At 50.9% G+C, this 19,180-nt stretch overlaps 1 protein-coding gene across 2 annotated transcripts in view; it reads left to right on the forward strand.

Moving 5' to 3' along the window:
• ZNF618 (zinc finger protein 618) overlaps positions 1-19,180 on the forward strand; it is a 157,959-nt gene that overhangs the window by 74,405 nt on the left and 64,374 nt on the right. The window contains exons 3-4 of one of the 2 annotated variants that reach the window (XM_086763639.1): positions 13,101-13,357; positions 17,135-17,230. In XM_086763639.1, the coding sequence (XP_086619765.1) occupies positions 13,101-13,357; positions 17,135-17,230 (353 nt within the window). The remainder of the gene's footprint in view (positions 1-13,100; positions 13,358-17,134; positions 17,231-19,180) is intronic. The other variant, XM_086763640.1, reaches the window with a different exon arrangement.

A 19,180-nucleotide genomic window follows, 5' to 3' on the forward strand; every position in this document is an offset into this window, starting at 1 on the left:
CCAGCGTGCGCTTTGGGCTGGGACCTGGAGGGCTCCCAGCTCTGACGTGGTGCGGTTTTCCCTGATCCGCCATACCCAGCCGTGGTGCTTGGGGAGTCTGGTCGTTTCAGTCTCTGTCTTAGAAGATGTGACTTTCCAGCTGGAGGAGAAGGTATTGAGAAGTCATTGCACCTACTTTGCTCCTCCCCAGTTCATCCTTCTCCAGCCTCACTGGTGGCATCTTTCCCCTCTCCTCCCCACGTTGCTTGCTCTGTCCTTTGTGGACACATCCCCCCTAGCAGCTCCTGGAACCCAAGGGAGGGTCTGCCCTGGGATGGCACTGGCTCTTCTGTAGGCTCCTCTCCCAGCTGACCCGTCCTCACCAGGTCCCCACCATTCAGGGAGGACAACCTCCATGCAAGCCCAAGCTGGAAACTGTGGTCCTCCAAATCTCGGGAGATGGCTCCACACTCTGTGGAGGGCCAAGCCGAGGGCTGAGTGTTTCCAAGAAGCAGAAGGATTTAAATTGTTTCACTTTTCTTTAAAAGACCACCTGTGGGATTTTCAGTTCCAGAACTTGAAGAGCTTCAGACTCATCCCGTGTCAGAAAGAGAGAAAACTACTAATAATTAGGCAAAGTATTTAATAGGCCATGGTGCTGTCTGAAGGGTTCTCACCAGCCGTCTTCAAGAAGAAACAAGCAAACCAACCGGCACAAAACCCCCCAAAAGTCCCGTTTGGCCAATTGGAGAGAAGCAGGTAGTTCAGTTCTGTACTGCGACCAGCACAGAAGCTGTAGGAAACGCAGGCTGGTTTCCGTGAAAGCCAAAAGAAGGTCACATGTACGAAGAGACGACAGCGCTCAGACACATCCCAGCTCCCGTGGGACCGGCGTATTTTCTGTGTAATCCACCCCAGTTTGCCAAACAGCAGGGCCCTGGAGGGCTTCGGATAGCATGAGGTGGAGAAACGTCCCTTTCTGGAGCTGTAACCTACTGAGCCGTGGCAGCTGTTGTGTCTTCAGCAACGCTGAGTTACCAGGAAACCATTTCTGCTTGGGTCGGCCCCTCTCCTGGCCAGCTCGGGGTTGTTGATGATGGTGTAGAACCTCCTAGCTCATTCACCTTCCACGCGTGTGCATCTCTAGCAGCAGGACTCTGCCACCTCCTCTGTGTCGCTTCCCAGCTGGGGGCTTTTCCCGGTCTCAAGGTCCCGTCTCTTCTTCTGTCCGTCTTTTCCCGTCGCTTGTTCTGTCCCATTGACGCTGCGTGCCGCGCTGGTCCCGCAGGCCAGTGGCGCGGTCAGGCGCAGGCTCCTGGGGCCGAGCTGGGGGCCCACGGGCGTTTGCAGGCAGCTGTCGCCCCCTCCGTCGTTCCTTAGTGAGGCAACACAGAGCTCTCCCACCGACATAAATAAACCCTTCATCTCTTCTCTTTGTTTTTCCCTGAATTTCGTTGTCTCTGTTGACATTTCCACACTTGAAAATTTAAAGACGCTGGCGGCTATTCTATTATCTTCTTAAATTTCGGTTTTAACCTGCATCGTTTGTGTGTCACATTCTTTATCTGACTGAATTCTTTTGCTTTTGGCAACCACTGCGCGTTTGTTTTTTGTTGGATAAGCCAAATTTTTTTTGTATTTGGTTAGACTTTCCTCTTCAAACCGTCCTCCAGATATTCCTAATAAGGACTGGAGGGAATTTGTTTTGCTAATACCTTAGGAATTCTTTGTGACTCTTGACTGTTGTTCTGCTTGTGTTTTAATGTTTGATTTCTGGAGGAAAGGCAGCGTGCTTTGGTCCTGCAGTTTACCTTTGCTGAAGGATCTGGAGCTTCTGAGCATCCCTTGAGGAGTGAACGCACAATCAAATTCCTCTGATACTGACCGAAGCGGTGTTTGTTGTCAGGAAGGGTTGTGTGTTTTAGTAGACCAAGGTAACTGGAAAAATGAAGTACGCTGCTGGGCTGGTTTGTTTTCCCCAGACTGCAGCATGGACACCACGGCACGCCATACCCCATGAGTTGTGTTAGTTTGGGGTTTTGTTTTGAGAGCTGGCTGCCCTTAGAGGCAGGTGGTGATCTCACCTGAGGCATCTCTCTTCTAAAACTCCTCGAGGTGCTTCTGAATTTGTGAACTCCGTAACAATGTTGTATTCACTGAGCAAACTTCTTTCAGGAAAACGGAAATGGCAGCTGCTGTTGTACTTCTACCTGCAGAAGGATGTGGTCTTGCGCTCTGATTTGAGTTTATTTTGCAGGAGAAAGCACAAAACTTAAATGTGTCCCAGGTAAGGACAGGGTTTGGGTCTGCTTCTCTTGCCTCGGAAATCTTCTGTTAGTGTGATGTCCCCAAATCTAATTGCTGGATTTGGAGCATGGGCCTCACAGCCTTCGAGAGTTGAACATTCATCCTGGTTAGCTTTGGCTTTTTGTGGTCAGTTTTGATCGTAAGTGATCAGAGCATTCGAGAAAGTAATGTATGACAGAGCGTGGATCCACCAGCCTTGTGAAGAAAACCAACCAGTCGACCACAGATACATCCTGTAGGACCATGGCCAAAACACGTACAGAGATTTGAAGTAACACTTGCAGTGTAGCAGTGACCTTGAAGCCCTTGAAGCATGAGGTTCACATGAGCGTGCTGCACATGGGCGATGCCCTGAAGATCTGGCCAGCTTTTTCTTTTTTCCTGTTCAAGGAAGTCTTCGCTTCTCTACCGCTGATGGAGGAAGGAGTTCCCATTCCCTAAAATAACTTCAGGGAATGAGTGAACAGGTTTTACGTATAACGTTTGCTTTCAGTGGTTAAGCCCACGCTTTGAGAATGCACAGTGGCATCTTGGAAAATGGTAATTGTGAAGAGAACTGAAATCTCCTGGTGGAACACGAGTGGCCGTGAACTCCTTGTACCGCTCTGACCAAGAGAAAATTTGGGTTTCAGACACATGCTCCAGCCCGGGCTGCCACCACGTGTGTTGTTAAGAGTGCTGGTGGCATACGTTGTCCTGCTCTGGTATCTGCGCTTCGAAATGTGGACAGGTTCCCAGGCACTCATGGAATGAGTCAAGAATTGGAAGGCAGATTTTAGTGTGTGTACGGTAGACATGAAGGAAGCATGTTTGCTTTGCTTCATTCAAGCAGAGAGGTTGTTCCCTCCTGCAGAGGGGTGATTTCTGCTAACACAATCTCTTTTCCGGCAAACCAGGTGGATTGTGGCTCACTGGCTCGAGGCAGCAATCCACGCTGGAAGTATGGTGCCTGTTTTGGAAAATAATTGCTCAGAGGAGGAACTCCGAAGTGTGATGGTTACTCCAGTGCTTTATGCGTCAAAATCAAGATGACCTCATGAAAGAGGCACTGGCTCGAGCTGCAGATGGAGTTTGGGGAGAGGAACGGCTCTGTGAGCCGTGACACAGGAGGTTGCCTTTGGTGAGTAGGTCGGTCTCTTTGGCTTTCAGGTCTGCAAGGGAACATCTGAAAGCTGAAGCAAGAAGCATAGAGATGGGAAGAAAAGTGTTCAGCTGTAACACTGGAAAAAAATAGCTCCCATCTTTTCTCCCTTTTAACCCTGAACTTGAAAGTCTTTTTGCCAAGTAATGTCTGTGAAAGAGATGTCCCTGGTGAAGGACACCAGGCGGTTCCTCTGCTTCCTGACCTGCTCCACCTCCCTCCTCCTGGTGTAGGCACGGTGCCCACACAGTGGGGCTGCCCCAGGGAGCAAATGAGAGCTATGGGGAGGGGGAGTCCACCACACATAATTTATCAGACAAGCAGATTTTAAATTTACATCTTTCTTTTTCTGTCTCTCCATGCATAATCTCCATGTAAAAGGAGACTTCATTTACATCTGTTCTGTCCATTCTGCTTCCCTTAGCTCCAGTCATGGCAGGAACCTTCTGGTTCTTTTAAAACCATGGCAGCCATCTGTAAATGTAGCCCAGTTTCAACCTCCTCCATTTTTTGCTTCCTTTCCTTTCTGACGAGGCCTTTTAATTTGGCATGGGACAAACCAGCTGCACATTGGCTTCAAGAAGAGAAGTTGTAACATCATACCGACGATGCTGTCCTGGTGGGCTCTGCAAAGCATGTTCCTGCAGGTGCTCACTGCATGGTCCTCATCACTGCATTCTTCTGAACCTCTTCTGTCCTGCAGACCAGAAGAGTGTACCAAGAACTGTACGAGAAGCTGGTGAGGGGTCTGGAGCACCAGTCTGATGAGGAGCGGCTGAGGGAACTGGGATTGTTTACTCTGGAGAAGAGGAGGCTGAGGGGAGACCTCATCGCTCTCTACAACTGCCTGAAAGGAGGGTGTAATGAGGAGGATGTTGATCTCTTCTCCTAAGTAACTTGTGACAGGATGAAAGGAAATGGCCTCAAGTTGCATTAGGGGAGGTTTTGGTTGGATATTAGGAAACACCTCTTTACTGACAGAGTGATCGGGCACTGGAACAGGCTGCCCAGGGCAGTGGTGGAGTCACCATCCCTGGAGGTGTTCAAAGAACGTGTAGACGTGGCACTTCGGGACATGGTTTAGCGGACATGGTGGTGTTGGGTTGCCAGTTGGACTTCATGATCTTAGAGGTCTTTTCCAACCGTAATGGTTCTGTGATTCTAAGAGTGTGTTTGTGTAGTGTAAGTGGGCACAGCATGCTCAGCCAAGGGAGAGTTGGGTGTCACCATCACTGGTGCTGTCAAGGCTTTGGTGATGTGTCTCTGGTTCTTCCAGCTTGAGTAGCATCCAGGAACAAACTGAAGATGTTCCACGTTTGCTGCTGGGGCGGAAGAGCTTTGTCTGTAGGTGTTGATTCAGAGCGGTATGTTCTCCTCCAGATTTGTTTCCTTTTCCTCTCCTTTGGAGGAGAAAATACACAGGAGCTGACATTGAAGACTGGTTCTTCACTGATCTCACTTTGCCCCTCCCCAAAAGCTCAGCAGGATGTGTGCTACAAAAATAGCCTCATTAGGAGCCAGCCGAGTGCATAGGCAGTCACAGATCCCTCAGAAGGGAGCACAGAACACGCATGTTTCTGTTGCTGTCTTCAGAGAATTACATGACAAATTATTTCTAGCTGGAAGAAATGTCCTTTCATAATTGGGGTTTTTTCTCATTCTTTCATGAGGGAGGAGTGTGTGTTTTTTAAGTAGCTTTTAGTCACTTTCATTATTTATGAGAATGCTACTCCACATCAGAAAAAGCAAACTGCAAACGCGAGTTTCTTCTGGCTGCAGCAGCTGACAGGCCCCTTTCGCTTTCAGTCGCTGCTGATTCCGCTCATCACAGCCAGAACGAAACACTCTCCAAAGATGGAATGGCACCACGATGCCTTTCTCTCTTCCGCTGGACATGGGGCCGCTAGCTCGATGGGGAGAGTGTTACCCGCAGAGCAGAGCAGTGTGAACGTCGGCCCTTTCCTTTCTGTCCTTCCGTCTGGAAGACCTTGCGTTGCCCTTGTGTTGCGTTTACATTGATGCCAGTGAGACATCATTCAGGCTACTCCAGCTTTATAGCCAGAACTGGACCTTGCGTGGTCGTTTTTGTCCATGTTCCCTCACGGCATCATCCGTCCGTGCTGAAGCCTAGGGCCTTCATGAACTGTCGTGGGTGCAGGACCAAGGGAAGCTGCACCCAAATGGGTCCAGGAACCCCTTTTTACCCCTTCCTTTCCAGTTCCCCTCAATCAAGTCTTCATCACGGCCTCCTTAAACCTCTTCTGCCTTCACATGCTGGTATTTGACATGAAAGTGGCCGTAACATCGTCAGAAGATGAAAGTCTGATGATCAAAGCAGGCAGCAATGTTGAAATGAGCGTTGTGAGCTGCCGGAGCTGGTAGTACAGTAATTGGCGGTGTGGCCTACTTAGTCACAGGAGCGATACACGCAAGTGCGATGTTTGTTTGCCTCTTAAATGCCTAAAATCCACAGAGTCTGTTCTGGAGAGCGAAGCGGTACCTCCCCTGTGGGAGCAGCCAGGCACGCCACTGAGTGCCGGCGCGAGCAGAGCGTGATCCCACGGCTTCTGCCTCCTCTCCTCGGCCAGGAAGAGCCCGTGGATTGAGCTCCGCAACTCAGTAGAGACGAGACATTAAACAGTAAAGGAGGCTGGTCTTCCCCAGGAAAGCTCAAAGACATGGAGAAGGAGTTAGATGCGCCCTGTGGAAGGAGGTGGGTTAAGCCAGGTGTGCCTCGCGCTCTGCTCTGATTCCTCTGAGCAGTTTCTGTCCTGGGCAGACAGTGCTTTGTTTGAAGAATGCCCTCTTTCCATGGATGATAAATGCAGGCTGGACTTGCAGAGGGAACTGCAGCTGATCCTTGGAAGGCCACACTTAAACCCTGTAAAATTGCATTATTTCACCCAAAAAGTGATGGCATGAGGCCGGGGACTGCATTCAGAGCCACCACAGGGCAGATGGCTGCAGGTACCCAGCAGTGGGACCTGACCTGTGGTAGGTTCTCCCTAAGTTCTTGTGCGCTGCTGTCTCCACCAAGTGGAGGCTCTGACCACATCACTGGTACCAGCACTGCCCGCAGGAATCCAGATGGGGCTGATCTCTGCGAGAGCACAGTGCGAGCTCCGTGCCTTCCCGTCACAGCACTCGGAGACGTGGTCACCTCATGGGTCGCCTTGGGGAGTACTTCTGCTTCCAGGAACAAGTACCACTCTTTGACTTAGCCGATGTCCTCTTCTCTCTGTGTGCCCCCACCCAAAGCCGGTAAGACTTGGCTTACTTCCAGGCTTGGGATCTGCACAACTAAAAATTCACTCCTGTTCTTACTCATCCTCTTCTTGGCGCCTTCCCGGCACCTGTGCACCAGCTCTGGCGTGGTGCTGCAAGCTGAGAGGAATGACAGAGCCAGGTCTGGAGACGGGGCAGCATGTTCTCTGTCACCGTGGCTCTCGGGGACTTTCTGGAGAAGTATGTTCTGGATCTGCTGCTGTTTTATCCCCATCTCTAGTTGGAGGCTCTGTGTGCTGCTCAGAAGCAGGGGAGGCAGAATTTGGCACAACACTGAGCAAGCGCAGCGAAGGCTTGCAAAGGCTGCAGCACCCAAGGACCCCAGGGGTGGTAAAGAAGTGCTGCTTTATTGGGTCACCTCTCTGGGGTCAGCATGTGTGTCCCCTCCTGGCCTGATGCCGTGTCTGATGGAGACTGGTGAATGCTGTCTTCTGAGCGAAACCCGGTTCTGCAGTGGCTGAAGGCTTCGTCCTGTCTGAAGCTTTCCAGTGTCGGGAATTTCCTTTTCTTTCCAGTTTTGCTCCGTGGTGTTGGCACTGTTTCCCCAGCCAGACCAAGCGCCCTCAAACTCTGCTGTCCCATGAGGGTTGTTCCTTCAGCCCAGCTTCCGCCTGCACCCGGGGGACAAATACACAGAGGTTGGCACAGCATCACGTCAGCAAAGTGGGAACTGAGCTCCAGACCCATGAAGCCTGGCCTGATCCTGGTTTAGCTCCAGTCGCAGGAGCACCAACTGAACCTCACATGGGACCAGAAGGAAGTGATGCTAGTTCCTGCTGGTAGAGCTGTCTTCCACTATTGCTGCTGCCTTCTTCTCTTGAAAGCTGTGGAGCCCTAGCAGAAGCACCAGGTGGGCTTTGTGAGAGCTCAGACCTGCACCGAGGGGCTTCAGTGCCGCGCCGTCGGGTGTATGGCCAGCAGCAGCAGCAGCTCCCTGTCAGCCCTGCGCCTCCTGGCCTGGAAAGGGACCCCTCTTCGAGCCTGAGGAACTTTTTGGTTGCGCTGTCCAAGCAGAATGAGAAGTTGAACTGTCACTGGACAATCACTGTGCGAGTGACAGTCGCTGCGACACTGTGCTGGTGGGGACCGCTCGCTCTGTCACAGCTAGCAAGAGGCCACTCAGAGTCAATCCCGTCGCCTCTCAGGATCCTGTTTTGTTGTCTTCAGACAAGTTCTCCTGTTTGATCTGTCCATCAGTGCTTTGGAGGCTGTAAGGACAGAGATGAAGGAGATACTCTCCACACGCACAGAAGGTAACGGGGTCCATCACCTTCACCTGCTGTTACCACAGACAGTGACGCTCCTCTCGTGCATCGCATGAAGTCATCACGGGCTGCTGACTCCTCTGTCCCCTGCATTGCACGTCCAGGGGAGAAGGAAGGCGGGCTGCAACCGTGTTGCTGTTTGATTCGTTTATTTTAAGGTATTCTGCAAATCCATGGTGTTCCTCTGGACATGGAGCTGGAGGAGTCTGCAGTTGAGCTTCGGCTAAAGCTTGACATCAGCCAGTGGCTAGAACATCTCTGTGAGATACCAAATAGTAAGAGTGAGACAAGGACACAGCTCTTCCTCCTTAAGGGAAAAAGCAATGGAGAGGTAATTAAATCTGCTCTGGGGTGGCGTGGGACTGACTCCCAGCGTGGTCCTGGTGTGGGTCAAGAACGAAGCTTGCGTTCGGGGATGGTGTTCCCTGTGTTTTGGCTCAGGCAGTCTGGGTGCCGGGGCCCCGTGTACAGGACCTGGCTCACGCAATAAAACGCTGGCACCTCAGGGTGTCAGCAGAGAATGTGCGGCCCGGGGCTGCGGCGGCCGAAGGGGTGGGAGTGGGGTGCGACAAGGGGATGCTGCCAGAAATGCCAGTATCGGCTCTTCTTGTATGCACAAACACACACACACACACACACACACGTGTATATCTATAGATTCATTTTTATTTGTATACATACACATAATCTCAAAAAAAATCTTAATACTAATAATGTATTCCCTTTTCGTCACCTGAGAGCCCTTTCCCTGGGATCCGAGCGGGACGTGGGTTTGCGCAGACCTCTCTGCTGCGTCACCGGGCAGAGCCTGGCCCTGCGTGTGATGCCGGGGAGCGTGGGGGGGCTGTGGGTCACCTCCCTGGCACACGCGGTGGGTGCATCTGCACCCATTCTGTACCCAGAACCTGCTGGCTGCAGCTTTCTTCTCTCCTAGAAAGCATCAGAAGCAGGTAACTGTTTGTGGTAAAATTGTTGTAAGATTGTTGTAAAACTCCAGTGGTGCTGGTTTTGATAGTTTTGCTTATGCTGTTTTTGAGAGGATTTGCAGGCTCCTTTCAGAGCTGCTGTACTGTGAAGTGACGCAGAAGACAGCTGCTAGAATATTTGGGGCCAGTGTCCTTCTGTGCACCGAGTACCTGCTTATAACAGACAGGGCGATGTCGGAAGAACAACATTGCTTTCAATTCATGGTTGCAGGCTTAGGTCCCGCCTAAGAGCAGACAGCCCAGTTGGGAAGTTACTTTCTTGGCAGAGATGGATACAGAAAGTCAGCGAGTGTGAAGTTTTTGAGGGTTCATCAGTCTGGTCTAATAATTGACACGTTCCTTCAGCTTCAGGCCACTGTCTCGCCAGTGCACACCTGTACTGAGCCCAGTAACCCAGGGCCGGCCAGACACGGATACTTGGGGTTTGAAGACTTGGAGATATTTGTTCTCCCTGAGCACATCCTCTGGGAAGTGGTTGTTCCAGTGGACCACGACCCGTGCTAATATTTGATGCCTCATTTCAGCTGGTCCCACCTTCCAGCGATGAGCTCGTACTCTACTCTTCCCTGCCAAATTAAGGAAAGACAGTATTTTCTCCCCATGAAGACAATCATATGCTGCAATCAAATAACCTCTCAGTCTTCTTTTTGGCATGAGAAAAAATTGAAGTTGTTTGGTCTTCCAGACCATAAAGCATCTTCTCCCAGTCTGGAACCATTTCAGTGCCTCTTTTTTGAACCTCCTCCCGCTTTTCTGATCACCTTTTAAAAAGGAGGGTGCTCAGTCTGTCTGCAGCGCGCTGGGTCTGCCTTCACTGCAGCTTCGTACAGGGAGAAAATTATCTCCGTATTCGCTTTCAGATCCGTAAGGATTGCTTTAGTCCTTTAGGTCAGAGCCTGGCTCTGCGTGGCCGCAGCACGGCCCGGCCGCTGGCGTTATGGCTGAGCACATGGGTGCTCTTCATGTGTGCTCTTCATGGGTGTATCCACGTGCCTGGACACATTTGACTATGCTACAGCTGTCCGGCTTGGGCAGAGCCAGCTTACGGAGTGATGGATCCACTGGTGTTTGTGTCCCTTTCACAGGTGTTGCTCTCCACCTCTCCATGGGTTACCTGTAATGTTTAGCAGCAGTGATCACAGAATCACGGAATGGTTTGGGTGGGAAGGAACCTCTGAAGCCCACCCAGCCCAACCCCCCTGCCAGGAGCAGGGACATCTCCAACCAGATCAGGTTGCTCAGAGCCCTGGCCAACCTGGCCTGGAATGTTTCCAGGGATGGGGCATCCACCACCTTTCTGGGCAACCTGGGACAGTGCTCCACCACCCTCAATGTAAAAAATTTTTTCCTAATATCTAATCTGAATCTACCTCCCTCTGTTTTGAAACTGTTACCCCTTGTCCTGTCACAACAGGCCCTGCTGAAGAGTTTCTCCTCATGATGTTAAATGTAATTCCAGAGCTTTAATAAATCTGCCCCACACCAGCCACTTCAGGGGCCCTGTGGAAATGCCTCTACTCGGGAGCAGTGCCCATCGCGGGACGGCGTTGTCCCTTGCAGCGCGTGGTCCGTTGCTTGCTTCGTGCCGTGTACTGCTGATTGGTTTGTGTCGGAACGTGACCCGATGCAGAGCCGGGTGCCACTGGAAGGTCTCTTACGCTCGTACCCAGTTTAGAATCTCCTCATAAAGCCGCACCCTTCGCCTTGCTGCTGGTTGTATGAGCTTTTAGTTCCACATCGCCTGGCTTCTGCATTGATTTTCATGTTGTTTTGTCCAGGGTTGGCGAGTGCAGGCTGCTGGTCCATCTGTACCTGAGCCGTTTTGCCTTCATTTTAGGAGCAAAGCTGACTTTTCACTGACTGCTTTCACCTTTTTGCCTGCCGGTGGGAATCGTACTGGAATGATTTGGATCTTCCTCCACTGTCCTCAGCGAAGGAGGGATGGTTTTTCTTTCCACCCTTTGGCTTTCAGTGCCTGTATCGGTGGCTTGCATTTCACACCTTCTCGGTTTGATTGATCTGCAGTTAATCCCACCCTTTTCTGATTGCCGAATGTTTCGTACTCATGCTCCTGGCTGCTGCCTTTCCTGTGGCGTTAGGACGTGTGCTGAGCCACGCCGCTGGCGGGTGAGATTGATGGATCTTTTGGACATCCAATAATATTGCCACAGAGATCGCCCAGCTTTCAACCACATCTTCTCCATCTTCATTCATCTTTCTCACTGTGAAAGCCCTGTGTGGTTTGGGGAGCGTGGGGAGAGTGTGAGGAGGATGGGGATGAGCGGGGAGGCAAGTCAGGGCTAATTGTCCCTGTTTAGGTGCTATTAATTGTACATTTTGTTCCATAATGAGAACGAAGGCATGACTGATAAATATCTGGTGCTTGGCTGTGACCGGCCCATTTTGAAATAGCAAGCACATGTCTGTGCAGGAGGTTGGGCAGTATCGTTCTCTCCGTTCGTCTGCTCCTCTCGTCCCCATCCTCCCAGGATGGCCCGCTGGGCGCTTTCCCCTTTAGTTGCAGCATTTTGATTTCTCTACCAGCTCCTCAGCCAGCATCAGAAACCATTGCAACTGTTAGCTTTCTGACATTTCACTCATATTTTGTTCTGACTTTCTATGGGATTTCCTTCTCTTTCCCTGTTGCAGGGTCTAATAACGCTCAGCCGTAAGTTCAGCCTATTTTTCACTGAATTTTGTCTGTTACTTCTGCTTAAAACGTTTTCAAACGCCTTCTGCTGTTCGCAGTGTTTACATGGCTCTAAACGTGTCGCGGCCTTTAAAGTCTGTGTTTCGGGGCAGTCTGAGCTGTGGCTGGATATGCAGTTCTGGTTTCTGCACAGAGTGAACAAGCAGTGCCCTTTGCATGGCACGTTGGGATTTATCACTGACCAGTCTTAAAAACAGGGAGCCCGTAAGGCGTGGCGGGACGGTGCATTTGGAAAAGGAGATAGGCTCTGGCTGCTTACCTGGTTCTGTCGTTTGTCGCGCTCAAAGTCCCTCTGCCTTTTGCCGTCACAGCAGATGATGATGATGATTTACAGCTTTGGAGCGCCCAGTTCCCTTCCTTCTTTTAAGCGGTTTGGAATATTTCCTTCTTTAGGTTGTTTTCTCCCATGGATTTCCAGCTTTCTCTTTCCAAGATGAAAACACACACTATTTCCCTCGTGTTTCAAAATACACGGGACCCCTCCTTCCTCCCCTCTGCCCTTCCCCGTCCATCACGCGTTCTCTGTCATCTCTGATACTTGTGTCTGTCCGTAACGGAATAGTCTCCCTAAATATTATACTGCATACAGTATATATACATACAGGACTGCATACAGTCCCCTTCGATCATCACCGTGTGATGGGAAGCTGGAGGGGGACTCTTGACAAGGGTGTGTAGTGACACAAGGAGGGGTAATGGCTTTAAACTGGAAGAGGGTTGATAGAAATTAGAAATAAGGAAGAAATTCTTCACTGTGAGGGTGGTGAGGTGCTGGCCCAGGTTGCCCAGAGAGGCGGTGGATGCCCCATCCCTGGAAACATTCCAGGCCAGGTCGGCCGGGGCTCTGAGCAACCTGATCTGGTTGGAGATGTCCCTGCTCCTGGCAGGGGGGTTGGACTGGGTGGGCTTTAACACTCCCTTCCCACCCAAACGGTTCCATGATTCTATGATGTATGTTAAATAAGGCCACGCAGATACCATAGGATGAGAGTATGTGACAGTAGATTAACCCATGGAGAGCACCCAAGGGCGGAGGTAGCTCCAAATGAAAATGTCAGGAGCGCATGGTGTTTCCTCTGCGAGTACAGACTGGTCTTGGCGTAATCCTTGATGTCAGGACTGCTGGAGTTGTGCTCCTGGCCTGCGAGGAGCCAGGTGAAATTCTGTGCTCATTCAGTGGCTCAGCCTGTTTGACTGCTACTGTTGTTTATGATGATGAAGATTATTTTTGTTAGTAGCAAATGGTTTTATTATGTTTTCTGGTTAAATTTTAATTACTTACCATATATGACAGATAAGTATACCTACCCATACTTATTTTAAATGAATTACATTAAAAGCAGGTACCTTTAATTATGTTCTAGCGATGAGAAAATGAGTGTTTGACAATGAGAATTCATGTTTTCTCCTCTTTTCCCCCCATTCAGGGAGTGTTTGAAGAGGAGCCCGCGGAGCCCAAAAGCGGAGGGCTCCGATTCGGTGACATCTCAGTCCTCACCCAGTGAAGAGGCTGGAATGATGACTGAGGTGAAAGTGAAAACAGAGGTACCAGATGACTACATCGAAGAGGTAATCTGGCAGGATGACACCAAAGATTCCAAGAAGAACATAAAAGATGGGCCGGGAGACGTGCCCGCAGAGATCTGCGTGGTCATAGGTGGGGTCCGCAACCAGCAGACGCTCGGTAAGCTATGGGGTAATGCGCCACATCAGTCGGTTCCCCGAGTCCGTGATGTTGCGGAGAGGAATGAATCTCTGGAGAGCTCTTCCTGGAAGCTCGGCTCTGCCGGAGGGACCGGAGCTGAGGTGGAGATCAGTCTCAGGGCGCTGGCTCAGGATTATTGACCTTCTTTAAGTTTTGCTATCTGTTTGTATCTGGTCACCCCTAAAGACTCAACCAGGATCACAGTAACTGTAAGGAGCAGCTTATGGTCTTCTTCTGATGTGTTAACTGACTTGCCCGTCAGTCACGTGCAAAATTCCTGGTGAATTGGGCTGGTGGCAAGTATAGGGGGTGCAGATGAGGAGGCACTCAGGAGGAACGCCTGAGAAAAAGCTGAAATGTTTTGAGGAATGCGGCTGCTTTCTGTGAATAATTAGATGTAGCTCAAAACCAGGTTTTACAGGTTGCTGTTTGTTTGTTTTTCTGATCGCTGGTTACATTGTGGGAATAATTCTGACTTCCACTTCCAAAACAGTACTTCTTAGCCCCACCCACCCCAAGCTGTCATGAGGAGAAGCTTTTTCTTTTCTTTGCTGTGGACATCAGACTGTCCTCTCCTCCCACTCCAGGGAAAGGGCTTTCTGCGGGATCTTGCTAAAGGGACTGAGCCATTGGCTCCAACGTGGAGCAGGTCCCAGCAGTGACTCTGAGAGCCAAAGGCAGTTGCTCATACAAAGAAGAAGGAGCAGTTGGACCATGTTTTCTTCAATGGACTCAGGAGAAAGTTAGTTTGGGCTGCCCACCTTTGCTTTTGGGGTTGGTTTGTCTTGCAGCAGAGAGAGAAAAGAGGTACTGATGTTAGATTTTCTCCTGGTTTTTGCTTGATCATTGTCCACACTGTTGGAAAGAAACCCTGGAAGGTGCTGTTAGCTGGTGACTGTCCTGGGAACGTCATTGTCCTCCCTTCCCCAGGAGGACAGCCACTAAGAATGGCAGAGTTGGAGATCACTGCTGTTCATACAGAGACAAAACATCTAGGGAAAGCCTAGAAAGTCCTTAAATAGTTCCAACTTAAAGATCTTGTAATTTGGAGTACATATTCTGTGTATGTTTAGAGGTTTTGTGTCCCCACTGCTCTTCAGATGTTGGTCACTGCAATGGCAACTCAAATACAGAGATGTCCCTGGCACCCTGGGAGGGATGGGTGGAGAGATGACTACTGATCGGAGGCAGTAGGAGCTTCTCCTTCGACTGTGGTCACCAGCCCTTGGTGAAAGCACCTGCAGACTGGGACTGTGATGTAGGACCCCGTTGTCCCCATGGCTCCTGGCTGGGCAGCAGCGGCCGCTCGGCAGATGATGTCCCCCTGGAATGGTGGTTTCTAGCTGAGGTTGGCTGTGTTGGTGTGCGAAGTGGGGAGCAGGTTTTTGCTGTTGGCAAACTTGGATGTACACCAACATGTTGTACCTGTGGAGAGTGGGGGAAAGGCTGGGGTGAGGGGGACACGGTTCAACGTACAGGCACCGCCAGGAGAGACAGAGTTATTTACCAGCTAACAAGTGGTGGTTGAGAGCCATAGAAAATAAACCGGAGAACGTCTTTCTGGAGGGGCTTTTCCAATGAACTGTGCATCATATTTGTTATTTTATAGCCCTGCGTTGGATTTCTTTAAAGGCAACTTGGTCCTGAGGCGATTGGCACTTGAGGGCCGATTCCTTTGTGAAAAGAGCCCTGTAAGTGCCCCCGTTCATCCGCCATCCATGTAACTCCTGTTTGGTGGGGAGCTGGCTCGGAATTACTTTCCTGTTTGGCCACCCAGTGCTGCGCTCTGTGTGCACTGACCGTGCTGCCCAGATACCAGTTCCGTGTAGTTTATTGAACTGGCTCCCAGTCAGTTCTTCAGGACCCCTCCGTCCCCCCGCAGAAACCGCAGCCAGGCACTGTTTCACCGCTGCAGACATCTGTGCAGCTCGCACAAGAACACCCCACACCTGCTGCTTTGCTGGCGATTCGGCTGCTGCTCCGGGAGAGCCCGAGATTGTGAACGGCTGAAGACGCTGGTGCCTCCAACGTCTGGCTTTGTGCTCTCTGCTGCTGCTCACCAGTGCTTCCAGGAGTTTTCCTCCCTGAAGCCTTTCTCCTGACGTGATCTGGTAGCCCTGTATGTAAATCACTTCAGCCGTGCAGAAAGGCGAGGCTTTGGTAAGATTTTATTTGCCTCCATCAGGGAAGCAGAGATTGGAGGTGTGGAAAGTGGTTATTTGTTACAGTCACTCATGATGCCGGATGAAGTGGTGAGTCAGGAGTCAATGAATCGCTCTCCCTCGAATGGAAATGCCGGCCCCCAGACCGTTTCCTTTGCTGGTGTGCTGGAGGGGGTCAGTTAAACGGGAGGCTGAGCCGGGGCCGCGGGGCTGAGAGGTGCGGGGCACACCTGGCTTCAAGCGACAGCTTTCCTGCAGGGCTCAGCTCCGGGGCTGGGCCGAAACACTCGTTAGAAAATTTATGTCTCTTTTCTGAGTCACACAGCTCCTGCAGGCGCGTGCTGTATTTATATTTTCAGTTGTTACTTGGAGCCATTTATAGCAGGGATTCCCAGCTCAGTCGCTGCTCTTTGCTTGTAGTGGTTTCACCAGATTAGGCCTTGTGTGTGCTTCCTGCTGTTTGCTTACACGTTCACACGTCTCTCCCTGCACTTCAGACTTCTCTAGACTCTGTTTCATGCGTTCGGAGCACCCAAACCCCACGATGGATGACCGCGGGTGCAGTGAGGCGGGATGGGTGGTGGCAGTGGCTGCAGTCCCGGCTGAGGAGCCAGTGCTGATGGTTGTGGTTTTGGACCATTTCCCTTCCATCTGCTTTTCTGCAGAAGTCTTGCAAGCCCCGTGGTGTCCCCCTCCGGGCATCCCAGGCAAAGAAAGCTTTGGGATGGCCAACGGAGTGGTTGGCTCTAACTCAGAACCCTGTCAGCAGCAGACTGATAACTGCTGCTGCGGACCCCACGCTCCTCACCGTCCACCGACCTGCACCCTCCGTCGTGCGGCTGGGTCTCCCTGCCACGTAGCTGGTGTGTTTCTGGCACTGCACAGCTGTGAGATGCACTATTTCCTGTTCTTTTCTTCTTTTTTTTCGTGCTAGCTTCACGTGCTGGCCTTGGGCCAGAGTCATTTGAAGAGGTCCAACACACTTCTCAGGGCAGGAGTGTCAGGGGCAGAAAGGGAGAGAAGTCCACCGTGAAGCTATCTAGAAAGGAGAGGAAAAGAAGATTGCACTTGGCATTGCAAATCAAAGAGAAAGGGGGAGAGACTGTTTGGCTGATGTGGATCATTTTCTAAAGCTGGGAGTGCCATCGGGTCAGTAGTTGTGTTTTGGAGGACTGAGTTATCTGTGAGTTGATTGGAAGTTTTGTAGGAAACTGGGCTCTCACTTGTCTGTGCTTCACAAGAAACATTTTGGAGAGGATTTTTCAAGTAGTGCATCGAATCAGAAATGTTTCTGAGACAAAGTGAAGAGTGAATCCTTCTGCTTTGAGACTGCCAGCCTAGCATGCACGTGCTTGATCCATGCTGCAATGCTGATGTCTTGGTTGCTGAGCTGCTCAGCACACATAATTTTAGTTGTACCAAATAAAACAGAGCTGCGGAAGCCTTACGAAACTGGGTGACCTCTGGCGTCTTGTTACCAAGCCACAGGGGCAGATGGGCCTTGGAAATTTTTAATAGGCTTCAGCCATCATTATTCTTTGGAAATGCATCCACTTTAAGGGCTCTCTTCTGATTTTTTTTTTGCACAATTTAGATGGAAAAGCAGTGGAACGTGGCTCTCCCGTTGGATATACACGAAATCGATATTCAGGGACCTGGATTTTTGACCATGCATTGAGATACACATCCGGTATGTGATGGAAGAGTGTGCAAGTCTAACCAGGGATCAGGGAGCAAGGGAAAGCTCTGGATGCAATGGGTGTGTTGCCCAAATTCCAACTGCCAGGCTCAGGAAAAGCCTGGCAAACCTGAATGCACCAACTAACCAAAAGCCTTCCCCCTCTCCCCTCCTGCTACAAACAGCTTTAACCCGCATGACACGTCCTGATGTGAGCAAAGCCCCAAATAAACCATGACCATGGTGGCAGTGACCACAGCATGTTCTTTGTAAGGCCTTAACACACGGCGATGCTTCTGGGTTTTTTTCCAGTTCATCCTTACCCCACTCTGATAACACATTTATACAATCACAAAATCACAGGATGGTTTGGGTGGGAAGGGACCTTTCAAGGCCACCCCGTCCAACCCCCCTGCCAGGAGCAGGGACATCTCCAACCAGATCAGGTTGCTCAGAGCCCCGGCCAACCTGGCCTGGAATGTTTCCAGGGATGGGGCATCCACCGCCTCTCTGGGCAGCCTGGGCCAGCGTTCCAGGCTGCGGCAAGTCATCCCTCCTTTCTCTGATACGAGGATCTGTGCCTCTGTCCCCTAGATCTTGGTGCGCTGAGTACGCAGTTGTGGCTGTTGAGTTGTCTCGGTGCCTGCAGAACTGTAGGTCTGTAATGCACCTCCCTTACAGCCTCCACAAACCCACTGCCATCTTGGGGCAGTGCTCCGCTGTCACACGTAGGAGATGGGTAGAGGTACCTCAAAGAGGATGACTCCAGCCTGACCAGGGTGCTTCAGGACAACTGTGCAAAAGCACAGTGGGACTCGTCGGTCCCTCTCCTGCCTTTCTCTCCTGCCCCTGCTTTCCAGGGACAGCCCCTTGCATGAGGGCTGCAGCACCGTTTGGAGAGGGAAGGCACTACATAGCTACTTGTATAGGTCATACTCTTCTTGAAGAACTTCTGCACAACCAAATGCATTTATGTGCTGTAGACTATCTCCAGAGGAAGGGAGGAATATAAGAAAAACAGGGAAAAAATTTCAACCTAGAGCCACTCGCTGTTTTATCTGTTTTCCCCGTGCTCTGTGTGCATGCGGTGCTGTTGCGGGGTATGGGTGGGCGTCAGTCGGATTTGGCCGTTGGTACAGCTGAGCGTCAGCTGTTGCCCAGGGTTACTGGTTGGTGGGGCCTGAGTGCTGGTGAGTGAGCTCGTCTTCTGGCGGTGCCTCTGTGGGGCTCCAGCTGGAACAGCTGTTGGGAGGGAATTTGGGAGGCTGGTGATGAACAGAATCAATCCTTGAGCATGGAGAGTGAGGGCTGGCAGATACTGACTTGCTGGTATCCAGGATTTCACTTAGAAAAGCCTGCGTGGAGTGACCACCACGGGTGATGACTGTCCCGTGTGTGTAAATATAAAATATAATGAGCTGCGATAATTGAAAGGCTGTAGATCAGATCAGACGTAGCCAACTGGCTGTACTATCAGAACTGTAGGGTATTTTTTCAGATGTGTACTGTCGTGTGTCGGTCTGTAGCTCATTGCCTCTTTCAGCGTCAGTGACAAAGCAGCTTCCCCAGTCCCGAGCGACGCTAACAGGGATGCGCAGGGAACTCAGCGCTGTTACGAACTGGAAGGAGGGTTGTTTTCTTCCCAGGCTGTAAGCAACAGGGCATGGGAAGGGAAAAAAGGAACATGGGTATAGCATGTTGAAAAAACACAGTTGGATTTGTTCCTGGAAGGAGCTGACTTTGCGTATCGCTGGGTAAGTATCGCTGGAAAATGGCGTTTGGGAATATTTATGTGGATGTGTGTGTGGATGTTGTGTTCTTGTCTGTGGCTCATCCCTGAGTTTTACTATTTTGCGTGGTCAGGAAGAGACTGTTTCAAGGTTGCGTGAGGAAGCGTCCGTGGAACGGACGTTCACACAAAATACTATTCAGCCCTTCTTGCTCCCACCTCCTTTTCCAGTA

This window comes from Chlamydotis macqueenii, chromosome 20, assembly GCF_036417535.1.
Source record: "Chlamydotis macqueenii isolate bChlMac1 chromosome 20, bChlMac1.mat, whole genome shotgun sequence".
Lineage (NCBI taxonomy): Eukaryota > Metazoa > Chordata > Aves > Otidiformes > Otididae > Chlamydotis > Chlamydotis macqueenii.